At 45.5% G+C, this 18,025-nt stretch overlaps 1 protein-coding gene across 2 annotated transcripts in view; it reads left to right on the forward strand.

The window, feature by feature from the left end:
* CHCHD6 (coiled-coil-helix-coiled-coil-helix domain containing 6) overlaps positions 1-15,924 on the forward strand; it is a 746,922-nt gene extending 730,998 nt beyond the window's left edge. For both annotated transcript variants that reach the window (XM_069206262.1, XM_069206263.1), the window contains one exon: positions 11,582-15,924. In XM_069206262.1, coding sequence (XP_069062363.1) covers positions 11,582-11,605 — 24 coding nt within the window. In that variant the 3' untranslated portion in view covers positions 11,606-15,924. The remainder of the gene's footprint in view (positions 1-11,581) is intronic.
* Positions 15,925-18,025: the final 2,101 nt, after the last annotated feature.

Raw genomic sequence — 18,025 nt, forward strand, 5'->3', positions numbered from 1 at the left:
ACTGGACCGGAGCAGCACATCACGCACGGACCTGGGAAACTTGGCAGCTATGTAAGGGGCCAATCACTGTATCCCGAACCTCCTCTAGGGGCACCCGGAACTGACGCGTCATGTCCCCAGCCCCCGTGTCAAAGCAGCTTTGCAGGAAGGAGCAGACAAGATGTTGTTCTTCGGATGGCCCGCCTCCGAAGCAGTGTGGTACTGGTGGACCCCAAGTATCCTTGCCTGGTCAGAAGCTCTGAAGTCTGAAAAGGAGCAGTGACTATATAGGTCCTCTTCCTCCTCCTTCTGCATGACGTCCTGTCCAGTGCAGACAGCTGTCTGTGCGCCCAGGAGCAGATACTGACGCGAAAAGGCAGCCACACAAAAGGGTAAGGAGCTGAGCCAATGATTCAGATGAAACTGATAAATAGTCCTGCTTTGCTTTCTACTATTCTTGTGTGCGCAGTCCAACCCCCTGGCAGGCATGTGAGGCAAAATAACACACAACATTGAACCAACCGTGGAACGATTCCGTTTTTTCCTGTTTTTTTTTACATGTGAAAGATGCTAGGTAGTATGCTTGAGGCAAAAACAGCATGCCCTTTTTAATTGTATAATGGCAAGATCAATTTACTGTCTGTCATTTAAGTGTTTATCCTTCGAGTATAGTTTGGTAATATTTATGTGGCACACACACCCATTATTATATAAGCAAAGGTGTTTTCTATTTTCTTTGCAGTAAAACTGGAATCCGATTTTCGTTTTTAGATTGATGAGAAAAAACCTTTCTGTAATGTACACTGGACCAAAATGCGTTTGCTTCATTTTGGTTTGCGGAAGGAGCAGAGCAGTGCAGAATAGTTAGCTACATGCTGTTTTTGCACCATAGGAATGGAGATGTCACACGGCCTCCGTTCTCTTATGCTTATCCCAGCATAAGTTTCACTTTCCTAATCAGTACCTATAGATCTTAAAAATTGTCTGTATAATTGTTCAGCTTCCGTGTGAAAGCAGCTCTCAGCTTGTACTTGATCTTACACTAGGAGCGAAAATAAAATATTACAAGGAAGCTAAAGGCATCCCAGGCCGTGAATTGTGTACCTTTCAGCTACACTGACACGCCTTTCATCCTTAGTTTTGCCCCATCAGTCACTGTCCATTGAACTAGAAGCTAGAGGGTCCCGGAGCTCACCAGATATCTGTTTGCCTGGTCTTAGCCTCTTAAAGATTTGAGCCAGTCTGTAGTGATACATATGCCCTAAATTGTCGACACTATGAGAAGGCCGGAGTTGGAATTTATTGTTGAAAAGTTCTAACCCATTCTCCCTTCGGATGGTCATGCCATTATGGCCACGCAATCTCACTCATCTAACTCCTCTCCTCAGGCTTACTGGCCAAGGGGATCCTATGTAAAGCAGCCGTGGTCCTTACGCTAGCACAAGGACTCCCATCCAGTAAGATTCACTCTGCACATTCACCATCCACAGGATCATCACGGCTACAGGTGCAGAACCTGCAAAACAATGCAAAATCAGATTGGTCTGTTTTTTTCTATCAGCTGTTGAAGGACAAGGTTTCTATATTGAAATAGTTGATCAAGGGCTTAGTTGGGTGGAGCGCTGACACAATGCACCTCTGCTGACCCGTGCCCTCCCCCAGGAAGCTGAATAACAAATTGACCAGAGGCCCCCATCTGACACTTGCCAGAAAACTGAATATTCACCTCCGGCCACAATACCCACACTTAACTGTGGGTACGAGTGCCTCCATTCCCCCATTCACTTGCCAAGATGGCCACCAGAAGAAGGCGTCCTGCAGAACACCAAGAGGAGTGACCTTGGGATAGACAAATGATGGGAGAACTGGAGCGCAGAATCATTGCCCCCAAGTCAGCGTCTCATAGTCTCCATTGAGCAGAGGGAATTCCTGGCTGGCTGTCGCAAAAGCAGAGTAGCAAGGTCCAGAAGGGACTAAGGGTGCTGCTCCACAATCGAAGACATATTAACCCACGCAAGTGAGCCGGGATCCCCTAATGTGAACATGAAAGACCCAGGCCACACACTGGGCCCTGAGCGCATTTGAGCCCCCATTATATGTCAAGCGTGAAGCTGAACGGTCGACCATAGCAAACTGAAAGTACAACTCAGATGTAGTCTTAAAGCACAGTCCACACGAGACACTGGCTGTAATTAAACTAAACTGTAAAGAAAGGGTTCTGGGTGGGAACAAGCCCTAGTGGTGGACCCTTGTGTACTCTCTTCACCACTGAGATAAGCGCTATCACTCATTACGCCCCTCCCTCATCCTTTTGTGCTCACTGTTGTTGCTGTAAACCCCCAAGGCACTTCTGTGGCAGCAGCCTGACACAGGGCACCAAACTCCTGTCCATAGAGTACTTACTGCCCAGAAGATATCATATGGGACATGACACAGACCTGGTCAGATGCTGGAAGCGCGGTCTTGACAGGGCGTTCAAGTCCCGTTTGCTAAAGGGGATTCCAACTTTTGATACTCAAATTAAAAAAAGACCTGTCCTCACTATTCCAAGACTTGACCGCTCTCTCCGGAAGGCAGAAACCAGACTGGACCATATTGAGAATTATTTTGCGAAACACGCTGATAAACTTGATGAATTCGCAAACAGCACGGACCGTCTCCAAACGCACCAAAAAGATCTCAGACCTGAAGACTGCGAATATCCCTCCCACAGTGATAATATGTAGATTTATGGTATTCGCAGTGTGCAACGCTGACCTCGAAAATCATATTTATTCTCTCTTTTGCCAACTGTTAGAAATACCAAAGGGCAGTGAGTTGGTTCTAGATCAGGCTCTCAGATTCGATTTGCCTTCCAAATTCTCAAGAAGTGCTCACGAAAGTACATTATTTCGGGTAGAAAAAAGCCATCCTGCAAGACAAGGAGACACAATTGACTTGAAAGAAGGCCGAATGACCCTGTTTCAAGATGCATCCGGAACCACTCCAGCCAGAGGCAGAGGCTTCAAGGAAGTCCAGGACTTCAGCAAGAGAAGAGATTCCCTACAGAAGGAGATCCCGGCTCGACCTTTCCTTCACTTTTAATAAAAAGCAACGGCCGGAGAAGCAGACAAACGAGGCGGGATAAATCATGAACAGCAAGGCTTCAGACACCAGTGAAGAGGGAACATGGGCTGCCAGGAGAGCTGAACAGCCAGGGAGATTGAAAAGGTAATGTCCAGGCAGACACCAATGCTGCAGGCTTTTATAAAGACCTGCATGAATCACCAGACGACGATTGATCCCAGCTCCAAGTACATTTGGTAATATCCTTTACCTGAACGTGGGGCTCTTCGCAAACGTTTACTCTTCTGGTGCCATGTGGCGCCATAGATTGTTCATTTGCCATGTGTCCATTAAGCCCACTGTACCTTTTAGGTGTCATCATATTCCAAAATTACGCAAAGGCCCCTTGATTGTGATTATTTTATGCCACAATAGGTAGTGTTTTTTTAAAGTTTTTTTTTTTTACCCACGTTTCTGCATTCAGCTTCTCCTTGTAGTTAATACTCCATTTAATGTACGTTGCATGAAGCAGTTTGACGATCAATATGACATTGGAGGGCAGGTTGTAGGCACTATGCGGTTAGAGTGACTAGTCCTGTAGCTGGGCCATTGTGAGCGTGTCAGACATACTTTTGAGGCTCAGGATGGCGAGAAGCTCTTGTTTCCCCATCAGATGGTACCAACGCTTATGGACCCCCCTTACCATAATTATCCTGAATGTGCAAGGCTTTAACTCACCAATTAAAAGGCAAGCACTTAAATGTCTACAAAGTAAAGAGGTTGATGTAGTCTTTTACTGGAATCCCACGTGCTAGCCAAAGGTATTTATTGATTGCAGTCGTACAGGTGCCTCGATTTTCCACTCCTCTGGCCCTCGGTGGAAAACAGGGGTAGCCATTCTTTTCACCACATCCCAGCTCAACCCAAGACACAAAGGTTTAGATGGTAGGATTATTGGCTTGAAGGTAGTTTTAGCTTCAGTGCCTCTCATGCTTTTCTCCATCTTTATGCTGAAACGTTGGGGTAACAGATGCAAGTGCCCCTCTGGTTACCACTAAGAAGTGCCAGGGATTCAGAGCACCCCGTCTATGCCACTTTATATGTTATTTTTACTTTAAATTCAGGGTGCAGAGTCTGAGGGCCTCATTATGAGTTTGGCAGGTGGCAGAGGCGGCCCACCAAACTCGATCATCTAGAAGACCTCCAGTTCGGTATTGCCCGCTGGCCCTATTCTGAGTTTCCCGCTGGGCCAGCAGGCAGAAACAGTGTTTCTGCCCGCTGGCCCAGCGGGAAATTACCCACAGCATTGATGGCGCTTTGTAATAGAGCCAGCGGCAGTGTTGCGGTGCATCGGGTGCGACAGCACCCATCGCGCTTTTCACTGCCTGTGCATCAGGTAGTGAAAAGTGTGACGTAGCTGCCCATGGGGGCCCCTGCACTGCCCATGCCAACTGCATAGGCAGTGCAGGGGCCGCCGGCACCCCGTCTCTGCCAGCCTATGCATGGCGGTGGAACCGCCATGCATAAGCTGGCAGACACAGGGGTCGTAATTCCAAGGACAACACTGCTAGCAGCGCTGCCCTGGAGAATTCAGACAACCAGGCCGTCAGCCGGTGCAATTGTTGCGATGCTGGTGCCCGACTGTGGCACTTTCACCACCGTCGTAATGTGGATGCCGGACCACTGTATTAGCGGCAGTCCGACAGCCACCGCGAGTCTGCCCGTCCCAGGACCTCTAGACTCGTAATGGGGTCTGAGTCTTGTAATGGCAGATGCAACATTTCTCTTTGTGTTGCAGCCAGCTAATCAAATGACTCAGTCCTGCAGGGCCAATGTGGGAAAAAAGCCTGTCTTGGCCAATCAGACTGCTCTATTTCTTTTAATTTGCTGTACCGCTATAGTACAGTGGTACTCCTGCTAGACCTAGCCTACATCAACAATCGCATCAGCTTTCAAAAACCTTCTAGACACCCCTGGACTCCAATTTGCACAAATCTCATGCATATGGCAAACCAGATCTGGTGGTCAAACCTTCTACATCGCTCCTAAAGCATTCAGTGACCTGCGCTACACATTAGAGCCTCTTCCTCACTCTCTTTATTGTAACAGAAGCTAAAGACCTGGCTTTTCGAGTAGTCCCAGTAGGCCACAGGTGTGGTTAGACTCACACCTGCTCAGCGCCAGGATACTCTCCTAGGTGATAGCGTGGCATAGCATAACTTAACCGTCTAGATATCATTATATTTTTAACCTCAGTTTTGCATAAACAGCTGAACAGATTTACCCCCAAATGACAAAAAGTTTGCTTTCCGAGATAAGATTTATCTGTCTATCAAATGCGATGTAATTCTTTTCCGCCAATTTTTTCTCTATCGCTTCCCAAAATTCCTTTGGGAAATTGCATCAGAAAGATTTTGTAGTTTTTTTTTGGACCAACTCCTTTCCATGGGTACCAAATTGACAGACCTACTCAACTTTCCAAGCCAAGGCGGATAAACATTGTTTTTGGGGATGTTTTGTGAAGATTCGTCAAACGTCACTAACGTATTAGCAAAACAAAAAACACTCTTCTATGGAAATTCTCTCTTAACTATAGATAAAATGTTTGCAACCTATCAGTATACACACGAAAGTACGGGGTTCTCTAAAAGAGGACGTCGCGGATATTAGCGTAGCCCTGGGTTGTATGTATTCCTATTTGGAAGGGTAAAGCCAGTGGAATGTCAGTTGGAAATTGCCGAGTGCATATTCGGAGAGGAACAACGGGGGGTGGGAAAAAAAGGGGATTTCCTTTTACGGACTAGGTGGTCTCACACACTATATAGTGTCATGCTTCATCATTTGACCACCTAGACCCACCCAGGTAGGACAGTGCCACCTGGGCGGACTCAACCTCACTGTTAAAGGAACAGGAGGGAGTGCGTAAATAAACTTGTTTCTGGAAAGATCGGGATCCAGCTAATCTACTGAAAAAAACTAAAAACACCTAAGCAGACACCTATGAAGAGCAACAAATTTAATGGTGGTGTCTGACTGGTGTAGTTAAAAAGGGGGGTTGGGACACCTCTGTGAGGGCAAGGACTCACAGGGTCACCTAACTAATTACTAGCCAACATGTTTCTGCCCTCAGGAATGAGCCAATGAAGGTCTCGGGGCATTCGTCAGGGCCTAGGATCCCTACGTCTCACGTTGGAGGAAAATACTCTATGGGGAAATCAAAGAGTGAAAAAAGAGAGAATGATCTACCTTACCCAAGGAGTTACCTTGAGGCGGCCCTTTTCTTAGAGGCTGTTAGCCTCTGGTATCCAGGAGGGAGAGTGTCCCCTTATAGTCACACATACATCAAAGGGGACGCTCGCCGTGCGCCTATTTCGTCCTCTCCTTGGACCGCTTGAGACTATCAGTGACACCAGTCTCAAATGTTTCCATTCAGCTTTCACAGCCAGTTAACAAACAGGCAAGACTCAAAGCCTGATTTAGATTTGGGCAGATGGGTTACTCAGTCACAACGGTGACAGATATCCTGCCCGCTGAAATGTAAATCCCACAGGAAATAACAGCATTTAGATTTTGGTGGGCGGGATATCTGTCACTGTTGTGGTAGAGTAACCCGTCTGCCGAAATGTAAATCAGGGCCTAAGTTTCATTTGAATAAACCTTAACATGATTAAACAATTAGAGCTAGGTATAAATTGAAGCACAAAAAAATCACAGTTACTGTTTAATTAGAGAGAGTTTCCTTCAGTCTGTACTGCTCTGCGGAAACGCAAGTGAAAATGTCACATGAGGCTTAAAACATGGTGTTCAATTAGGCCAGTCCAAGGCTCCAAAAACTGTGGGAAGGCAAACTGACCTGGCCCAGACATTGATTGGATAATGCAAGCGATTAGTTTAAAGTAAGGGGGAGGAAGGTGTTGCAGAGCGCTGCTTCTTTGCTCACAGCAACATCTTTTTTGGGACTGGAGCACTTGGAATGTTTTCTGCTGTCCTCACAGAGAGATAAAACAAGCATTGACAATATGTGCCACCTGTTGGAAGACATAGTAGCTTTGCCAATGGCTCTTAGCCATGCTGCACAGCTGTGCATGCATGCAAAAAGTTTTAAAAAGGGGCAGCGACATGGCCTTGTCTTTTTGTAGACATATCATGTTTTATTGAGCAATAATGTGGAAGAGAACAGCACAGAGCATGTGGCGGGGGTGGGGGTGAGAGAAGTACACAAGGGTGACAGCTTGAAAGCGCATGCATTCTCATGGAGTGCTTAACCAAAAAGAAAAATGTAGCTCCTGAAAAGTAAGCAATGGAAGGATACAAATAAAGAGGCTTTGCTACAGGGGAGGGACAATCACAGAAGAGGAAGACAAGCCCACATAGGACAACAAATAAAAAGAAAGCTAATGAGAATGCCAGTAAAGCAAACCAACGGTAGCCAGTGGGTGAACTCTTAGCCCACTGAAAGTTCACAGTAGTTCTTTCAGAACCAGATAGCTTGAGCTGTTTGGTAGGCTCGACCTAAAAGTCGGGAACTATGTGAGTGAAAGGTTGTGGCTACCCTAGGCTGAGAAGAGAAAAGCATTTGCTGAATATTGTAATGCCAGTGTAGTCTCCCCGTGTACTGTACCATGAGTGTAGTATCCCCATGTATTGTAATGCCAGTGTAGTCTCCCGTGTACTGTACCATGAGTGTAGTATCCCCATGTATTGTAATGCCAGTGTAGTCTCCCGCGTTCTGTACCATGAGTGTAGTATCCCCATGTATTGTAATGCCAGTGTGGTCTCCCCGTGTACTGTACCATGAGTGTAGTATCCCCATGTATTGTAATGCCAGTGTAGTCTCCTGCGTTCTGTACCATGAGTGTAGTATCCCCATGTATTGTAATGCCAGTGTAGTCTCCCGCGTTCTGTACCATGAGTGTAGTATCCCCATGTATTGTAATGCCAGTGTAGTCTCCCGCGTTCTGTACCATGAGTGTAGTATCCCCATGTATTGTAATGCCAGTGTACTCTCCCCGTGTACTGTACCATGAGTGTAGTATCCCCATGTATTGTAATGCCAGTGTAGTCTCCCCGTGTACTGTACCATGAGTGTAGTATTCGTGTGTATTGTAATGCCAGTGTACTCTCCCCGTGTACTGTACCATGAGTGTAGTATCCCCGTGTATTGCAATGCCAGTGTAGTTTCCATATGTACTGTAATGCCAGTGTAGTATCCACATGTGCTGTAATGCCAGTGTGCTGTCTGCATGTACTGTAATACCAATGTAGTATCCACATGTACTGTAATGCCAGTGTGGTGTCTACATTTACTGTAATGCCAGTGTAGTGGCCACATGTGCTGTAATGCCAGTGTAGTCTCCTTATCTACTGTAATTCCAGTGTAGTTATCTGCATGCACTGTAATGCCACTGTAGTACGCCCGTGTATTGTAATGCCAGTGTAGTGTCCATATGTACTGTAATGCCAGTGTAGTATCCCGATTTACTGTAATGCCAGTGTAGTATCCCAGCGCACTGTAAAGCCAGTGTAGTATCTGCATGTATTGTAATGCTAGTATAGTGTCCGCATGTGCTGTAATGCCAGGGTGGTATCTGTATCAACTGTAATGCCAGTGTAGTATCCACATGTACTGTAATGCCAGTGTAGTATCGGCATGTAATGCCAGTGTAGTATCAGCATGTAGTGTCCCCATGTACTATAATGCCAGTGTAGTATCCACGTGTACTGTAATGCCAGTGTAGTATCCACATGTACTATAATGCCAGTGTAGTATCGGCATGTACTGTAGTGCCAGTGTAGTATCCTCATGTATTGTAATACCATTGTATCCGCATGTACTGTAAAGCCAGTGTAGTATCCACATGTACTGTAATGCCAGTGCAGTACCCATATGTGCTGTATGCCAGTGTAGTATATGCATGCACTGTAATGCCAGTGTAGTATCCATATGTACTATAATGCCAGTGTAGTATCCCAGCGTACTGTAAAGCCAGTGTAGTATCCACATGTACTGTAAAACCCTTGTATCCGCATGTACTGTAATGCCAGTGTAGTATCCGCATGTGCTGTAATACCAGTGTAGTATCTACATATACTATAATGCCAGTGTAGCATTCCCATTTACTGTAATGCCAGTGTAGTATCCGCATGTACTGTAATGCCAGTGTGGTGTCGGCATGTACTGTAATGTCAGTGTAGTATCTGCATGTGCTGTAATGTCAGTGTAGTACGTGTATCTACTGTAATGCCGGTGTATTTATCCACATGTACTGTAATCCCAGTGTAGTTTTCCACGTGTTCTGTAATGCCAGTGCAGTTATCTGCATATACTATAATGCCAGCATAGAATCTGCATGCACTGTAATGCCACTGTAATATCCGGGTGTACTGTAATGCCGATGTGGTATCCTCACTTACTTTAATGTCAGTGTAGTATCTGCATGCGCTGTAATGTCAGTGTAGTATGTGTATCTACTGTAATGCCGGTGTAGTTATTCACATGTACCGTAATCCCAGTGTAGTTATCCACGTGTTCTGTAATGCCTGTGTAGTATCTGCGTCTACTGTAATGCCAGTGCAATATCCAGGTGTACTGTAATGCCAGTGTAGTATCCGCATGTACTGTAATGCCAGTGTAGTATCTACTGTAATGCCAGTGTAATATCCAGGTATACTGTAATGCCTGTGTAGTATCTGCGTCTACTGTAATGCCAGTGCAATATCCAGGTGTACTGTAATGCCAGTGTAGTATCCGCATGTACTGTAATGCCAGTGTAGTATCTACTGTAATGCCAGTGCAATATCCAGGTGTACTGTAATGCCAGTGTAGTATCCGCACCACCCGGCAGCCTCTGCCTCTACCAATCTCATCTAGTTTTTGTCTTAAGATGGTGGCTGCACATACAAGAGCTAACATTCCCTTCAAGGCGGGTAGAAATGCAAAGTGTCCTTGTTGTGTCTTTGTTACTAAACTGTAGAGACACTTAACATCCAAGCCTTTTTGAGGTGCAATCCCAAAAGGAGGAGTGAAATTAGGGCTCCAAGACACCCTATTGACATCTGTCGAGACATGGGCTTTTCAATGAATTCTGCAGTTTTAAGACTTGGTTCTCAAACTACTAGAACCTGCGACAAAACACCAGTAATAACAAAGGAGAGGTCTGGAGATGTGGGGTCCTGTCAGTTTTGTCATTAGACATACTCTGCCAGTATTACTTGCAGTATTTTACTCTGATGTATTCACAGCACAGACACTGTAGTCTAATATCAGTTTTTGCAATAGGCGCCCTGTGCTCTGCTGATGCTGTTTTGGCTTTCATCTTTTAGCCAGAGTAATAGTTACTATATTGAATGCATGTAGTCACCACCAATGAGCTCACCGGGGTGGTGCATCTCTTCCACTGGCACTTTACTCGTGCACAGCCCTTGCCTCTGATAGTGACCTCACCCTTGTTAATATTTACTATACTGAATGCATGTAGTCACCACCCATGAGCTCACCAGGGTGGTGCGTCTCTTCCACTGGCACTTTACACGTGCACCGCCCTGGCTCTGATAGTGACCTCACCCTTGTTAATATTTACTATACTGAATGCATGTAGTCACCACCCATGAGCTCACCAGGGTGGTGCGTCTCTTCCACTGGCACTTTACACGTGCACAGACCTGGCTCTGTTAGTGACCTCACCCTTATTAATATTTACTATACTGAATGCATGTAGTCACCACCCATGAGCTCACCGGGGTGGTGCGTCTCTTCCACTGGCACTTTACACGTGCACAGATCATGTCTGTGACAGTGACCTCACCCATGCGAATATTTACTGTATTGAATGTATGTTTTCAAACAAGTCCTGTGAGCTCACAAGGGTGGTGAATCTCTTCCACTGGCACTTTACATACGCACTGCCCTTGTCTGTGGCAGTGACCTCACCCAGGCTAATATTTACTATATTGAATGCATGTAGTCACCCCCTCGTGAGCTCACCAGGGTGGTGCGTCTCTTCCACTGGCACTTTACACGTGCACAGATCATGTCTGTGACAGAGACCTCACCCATGCTAATCTTTACTGTATTGAATACATGTATTCACCCCCCATGAGCTCACCAGGGTGGTGCATCTCTTCCACTGGCACTTTATACATGCACAGATCATGTCTGTGACAGAGACCTCACCCATGCTAATCTTTACTGTATTGAATACATGTATTCACCCCCCATGAGCTCACCAGGGTGGTGCGTCTCTTCCACTGGCACTTTACACGTGCACAGACCTGGCTCTGATAGTTTCCTCACCCTTGTTAATATTTACTATACTGAATGAATGTAGTCACCACCCATGAGCTCACCAGGGTGGTGCGTCTCTTCCACTGGCACTTTACACGTGCACAGACCTGGCTCTGATAGTGACCTCACCCTTGTTAATATTTACTATACTGAATGCATGTAGTCACCACCTATGAGCTCACCAGGGTGGTGCGTCTCTTCCACTGGCACTTTACACGTGCACAGACCTGGCTCTGATAGTGACCTCACCCTTGTTCTTCTCTTCTTTTCTAGACCCTGCTGGTGAACCACGGATAATCCAGGACACACTTCCAGAGCAGCAGCCACAGAGGCCTGTGCAGTTCACTGATGTCACTGCCGGTGGACCCTACCCTGTTCTACACTCCCTAATGAATTCATACTATGTCCCTCTTCAGGGGCCCCTTCTGAATACGTGCATGTGTGCTCCAAGTGATACCTCGGTCAAGTGCAGGAATACATTAAGCACTGCACAGGTGCCCATTTGCCTAACCTTGGCATTGGATGCATAGGCCACGGCTGTAGGTGATCTGGCCCAATCAGAATTTACTTGTTTTGTGTTTAACAACCTTCCCTCGTCCTTTTCCTGTTTTCTTTTCATGTGTACGACACTGCATGGTGACAAATGTAGAACACACTGGTCCCCACACTCCTCCTCCTTTGTGGGTTGTTGTGATGTGTGCCCTTGCTTCTTGCCTTCCATTTGACATGGAGCTGACTTGTGTTTGGACCAGGAGGCAGCTTCAGAGTCCAGGGCCATCACCACTGGTTTGAGGTCACCTGCTAGAGTACGAAAGTCATCACCCACGGGTGTTTCACGCAGCTGTGGAAAGCTCATTTCATTGTCACCTCTTCCACTGACATTCCTCCCCGCCACTCCTGCCACAATCTCTGGCCACTCTCCCCCTTCTCTAGACGAAGCACAACACTTCCACGTGGCAGAATATTTTGGTGTATTTTCACTCCCAGTTTTATGTTTGCTACTTAAAGCCTTGTTTGCTTCAGTTTTCTCTCTCGAATAATTTGAGTAGTCAAATACTGTAAAGACTCTTGGGGCTTGAATTAGATATTGGCGGACGAGTTACTCCGTCACAACCATGACGGATATCCCGTTCATCAAGTTCTAAATCCCATAGGAAATAATGGGATTTATATTTCGACGGATGGAATATCCGTAACCGTTGTGATGGAGTAACCCGTCTGTCAATATCTAAATCAGGCCGTGAGTCTTGCTGCATTCCTATAGGCTGGTGGGAGACCAGCGCAAAATCTTAGCATCTTGGTTTCCATTTTGTGGGCTGCAGAAGCGATTGCACTGCTCCTGTGTCGCAAGCACTCCATTGGATGGGAGTGTGGTGATGTTTTGCAGCCTTCCTTCTGTGCTGCATCCCAGTTCGTAAATGTTCCCTGACCTGTATGTATTGAGCCTTGCTTGTCATTTTCTCCAGAGTTTGATGTCACATGGTGCATGTTTCCCACCGGCCACGCATTGTTGGAAGTTAGTAGTGCACTGCACAATTCCCAATATTAACCCAAGGGTGAGCTGTGATTTCCACGTTGTTTGACGTTGGGTTTCTAACATGCCAATAAAGTATGCAAATTTTTATTGGCTTTCAAAGGGCAGACCAAAACCAGACTACAGCTTCGAGTACTCAAATATATATCATTCAATATCTGTGTTTTTCTCTTTCCTAAACCTTGGGCTGCCATGGAAGTCGAACTAAATAGCTCTCTGTGCCTCTAAACCATTTGAAATCAATTCTTGCGATATGCCTTTCGGCTATCGATTTTAAGACCGAGAGGGAAGCCAAATGTCCACCTCGCCCAAAATATAGAAAATAGTCCTTTTCTGCACAGCGGGGTAACATGGTGTGCAACCTTCACGAAAGTTCATATACAACAGAGGGTAGGACCTGGGGAGGGGAAATTAGTGATAAAACTTTATGGGTATTATCTGACTTTGTTGAAGGTTCCTGCTGCCATTTTGGCAATCTCTCTCTGGTGCCTACCGATCTTGTCCTATAGGGGGCGCCACTCTGAACTGGGACGCTATGTTTCTAGATCAGTTGTACACGTCTGTCAACAGTGCTGATACTGCACCTGCCCCTTTTTATGAAAATTAGCATTTTTGATTTTTTTGTGTTTGCAACTGTTAGGCGCCCCTGGTTTTCCCAAGTTGGGATCATGGAGCTGAAGGACGCGCTGGCCTCCGTGGGTTTCAGTCAAGTCAACGGTATTGACCCGCTGAATCCATGATTTCTATTGAGTCTGCCTTAGATCCGCCTAGCGAGCGCCTACACACACATTGAGGGGCACAAATTAGAACCTGACTCATTGCTTGGCCTGATCGAGTCTTGTTGATATTTACGTATTTTTGTTTGTCGTTCATCGGTGGCCTGCATTACTCAGCTGTGGTCGTCAGCTTGTAAGTCTTTGCTGAATTCTGCAGTTTCTTTTACCCTCATGATATGTATCTGGAAAAGTAGACTATAAAGGCACAAGGTCACAGATGCTGCCTTCCAACAGCCCTACACAGGCAACTAACTTGGATATCTTTAGCGCCTTGAAGATTTTTTTTCTTCTGGTGAGGAAACTGTTTGTTTTCTGCCGCTAAACCGAGAGATTTCCCCTTAACCTTTTTTTCGATTGTAAATTGTCCCACGCTTTCTGCTTGTTGGCACATTTTACCCAAGTTCTTGTATATGTTTTTTTTTTTTTGCATTTCTGTATTTACATTTGTGCTATCCGTCCCCTATCTACATGGCTATGTTTATACCCTAGGGATGTTCTTATGCCTTCCTGTTTCAAACCCTTTATGCTTCCTCTCTCATCCCACCATTTCTGCCCCCTTGCTCCTGTTTCTGACTGTGTGCGTCCCCTCGCTCCCCTGTTTAAGGTAGATGTGGCCTCTCCTATTCTGCCTACCTCACAAGGCAGCTAATTCTTTTTTCATGGATTCCGCCATGACTTTGTTATCCATTTTGTATGATTCAGTGTCCTACGTTTTGTCCTGCCTAAAACAACTGCAAGCTTCTATTTCTTTGTCTGTTTGCAGCCTGATGCCTGTCTGTAGGAAATACACGAATACGCCAATCACACAGCAAATGAACAAATCAGGGCTTCAAGCACACTCTCTCAAGAACTTCTGCAGGATTGTATGCAAATAGCATCACTAAATCATTCCAGGGGTGCCTTGTTATGTATATCCAATATGGCTATGATTTCTGGTGAATTTCTTCCCATTTTGGTCCATATTTGTCTGGCCTTTTGATCTCGACTCCCAGAGATCCTCCTGGAACTGTAACAAAGTGCCTTGGTCTTCAAGGGAAGCACTGCTTAGACGTTGAGAAGTCAGTGGTGGCTCCCACTTCTCTTCTCACAGCTTCCTGCTCCTTTGCCATTCCAAGTAATCCCAGTCTAAATATCCGTTAACAACCATTTTCCTATGTTTTTGGTGTGTATGATGTACCCAGATTGCAGCTTTCTGACGCTGCACTCTTCTGTGTTGCTTGCTGTATACAAAACCGCTGGGACAGTCACGGTATCCAAAAAGAATATTCATCTAAACAATTTACAAGTGTACTCAATGGCACTGGTTTGAAATCCATTAATGAACCTGAAAACCGTGTTTGTTTTTCTTTTCAGTAGAGGGACCAGGTGACTCCATGGACACCATGTATTCATTCTTGGGCTTACATTGAACAACCCGATAAAATAATGGGAGATGTAATCTTGGTTTGGTCTGGCTGAAGCATTTTGTCCAAAGATATTGGATTAAATAGTTTGTAAAATGGACTCCGTGGACTAAACAAATGTTGTCTTTGAAGACGTGTATCCTTCTGATGACCACAATCTGGAGGTCATAATTCTGCTCCTCCAATGACTACCATGCTGACAGTCTTAATTCAGAAACCCTCAGGTGGACTCTATATGGGTTTCAGATCCACTCCTGTGTTATCCCTCATCCCCAGACCCTCTAGTAATTGCATCTAGTTTTAGCCTTACCATGGTGGCTGCACATACAAGAGCTAACATTCGCTTCCAGGCGGGTAGAAATGCAAAGTGTCTTTGTTACTAAACTCGAGAGACACTTAACATCCAAGCCTTTTTGGGGTGCAGTCCCAAAAGGAGGAGTGAAATTAGGGCTCCAAGACAACCTGATGACATCTGTCGAGACATGGGCTTTTTTTCAATTAATTCTGCAGTTTTAAGACTTGGTTCTCAAACTACTAGAACCTGTGACAAAACACCAGTAATAACAAAGCAGAGGACTGGAAATGTGGGGTCCTGATGAGCTGAATTGATTTAGCCAACTCGTTGAAAGCGCACATCCTACGCTGGAAGGCTTTCCTACGACTATTAGCCTTCTCATGTTCAAAGGAGAGATCCCGCCACGTACATGATGGATCAATTTGAACCTAAAGTGGCCCCCTTAAAAGAGGAGAAAACAAATGGCCACACCCTGAAAGTTCACTCACATCTTTTGGTAGGGTGGGTGGCAGAAAAGCGAGACAGCAACACATGTTTGTTGGCATCAGAGTCGCTGGCCAAAAGATGAGGTGATTTCCACCTGCATGGAATTAAATTGTGACCAGATACATACTGCTTCTGTTGTTTTTTTAAAGGTTTTGAAAAGTATGTTTGTTTGTATTTTGTACTTTGAAAACATTTCTACACATTTGTAAACAGTAGTTGCAAAGCCCAATGACCCCGAGTTGTTGAAATGAGTTTTGGCAGATCGGCATATTTGGTGTGCACGTAGATTTAGTGATTAAACCCCTTTTCCTGCTGCGATGCAGTTGGTTGAGGACATTTAGGTAGGGTTGCAGTTATTACCTTGGCCAAGCCATTCCCTCTGCCCATTATAAAACAATGTGGCCACCTCCCTCGTGGGATCTGATTGCCACGTGCACATCCCCGGTAGCCACCAGCGACACTCCATCAGCCAGGGCAGACTCCTCGCGTTCCTTCCACACGGCCTGTTTCAGAGATGCCCCCTCCCTCTATGTTAATGAATGCATTCAAAGCTCGCCTCAAAATGGCGCCCTGCTGCTGCTGCAATAAAACTGTTATCACCTGGAACACATGTGCCGTCTCCTCGTTCTTTGCATTCAGAAGGACTAATGCCGCGGCAAGCCGTGATCTACTGCTCCAGGTTTTATTCTGATGAGTCTGCAGAGCTCTGCCAGCCTTGTGTTAATCTCCAGAAGCCCGGCGCGTGGATATCTTGAAAATATCTTCGCCCTCCACACCGTCGCCGACCGTGTCCCACGGCTTCAGTCAGTTTCCCCCCCGAAGAGCCCTTTAAACTTGGCCTGTCAGCGATTACCACCAGCACGCGCGCGCTCTTAAGTTGTGTCTTTGATTAAAGAGGGAATTGGACGCTGCCTGCTGATAAGGAAGCAGTCGGCCCAATCTGGGGTTAAGTATCTGGGAGTGGTATGATCCAGAGTTCCATCTCTGTCACTTCCTTTTCTGTGTGATCTTGGATGCAAATCACCCCTCGTCTGTGTCTTCATTCTTGTTTCACATTGGGGTGGTTCTGTGCTTTAAATGGAAAACAGAAGAGCAGGTACTCACTATTTACAGTACCTGCTTGCTCCTGAGAGCTGTACTCTCCCATTAACTGTATTGCAGCAATGCTGAGAAGTGCAGGTACGCTCCGTTTCAAATTCAAGAAGTGCAGGTACTCAGTACCGGACAGAACCTGCCCATTTAAAGCACCGGGGTGGTTTAAAGTAGATGCTTGCAATCTTAACAAAAAAGTATCTGAGACGTACCCACTACACCCAGGATTTTATTGATGAAAAATCAAGAACTGACACCAGAACATGTTCATCAAAAAGGAACTTTGTGTACATAGCAGATATAAATATTAGTTTTTTTTTTTTTTTTACCAATAGCATTTAATTATTTATTTATTTATGTTTGCACTTTTATATAGCGTGAACGCAATCCGAAGGTATTGGAGTGCTTTACATGAGCACTAGTACACAAGGACGCATTCACTTTTGGTAGGACAGGGAGATTGTGATTTGCCCAGAATCACAGGATGTTGAGCCAGCGCTGGTTCCCCACCTCCAAAGTCCACAGCTCTGGCCGTTATGCCACACCCTTTCACCTAATAATATCGTTTAGAACAACTCTTTTTAGATGAGGGAACCGAAGCATCAGCGGTGCTGCAACATTTTTCAGAGTGGGGATGCTGCCATCAATGTTACAGCACTTACACCAAAGGGACTGTGAAAAATCCAAGCATCACACAAAGAACAAATGTAGTTAGGCCCATATTTACACTTTTTTTGCGCCGCATTTGCGTAATTTTTTTACGCAAAAGCCACGCAAAGTTTGTGCCGTTTTTGCGTCAAAAAGCAGCACAAATGCTGCTCTAAAAAAGTATAAATATGGGCCTTAATGTGCCACGCCCAGTCAGAAAGAGTGGAAAGGGTGCAGTAAGCATCCTGTAATGCGTTTCAGAGCGCACACTCACAAATATGTTACTAAAGCATGGTGTGGTAGCACACTGTCATTTACAGACAGCACATTTTCCTTTGAAGTGGCCATTAAATTTGCATAGACATAGAGCCTTTCTGATAAAACCAAATAGAACACCAACAGTAGATCATATGTGGCGTTTTAGCGAGTATCACTTGCATATCACTGACTAAATTATCTAGATCGTATTAAAACCTTTGTTTC

The sequence above is a fragment of the Pleurodeles waltl genome, chromosome 9, assembly GCF_031143425.1.
Source record: "Pleurodeles waltl isolate 20211129_DDA chromosome 9, aPleWal1.hap1.20221129, whole genome shotgun sequence".
Taxonomy (NCBI): domain Eukaryota; kingdom Metazoa; phylum Chordata; class Amphibia; order Caudata; family Salamandridae; genus Pleurodeles; species Pleurodeles waltl.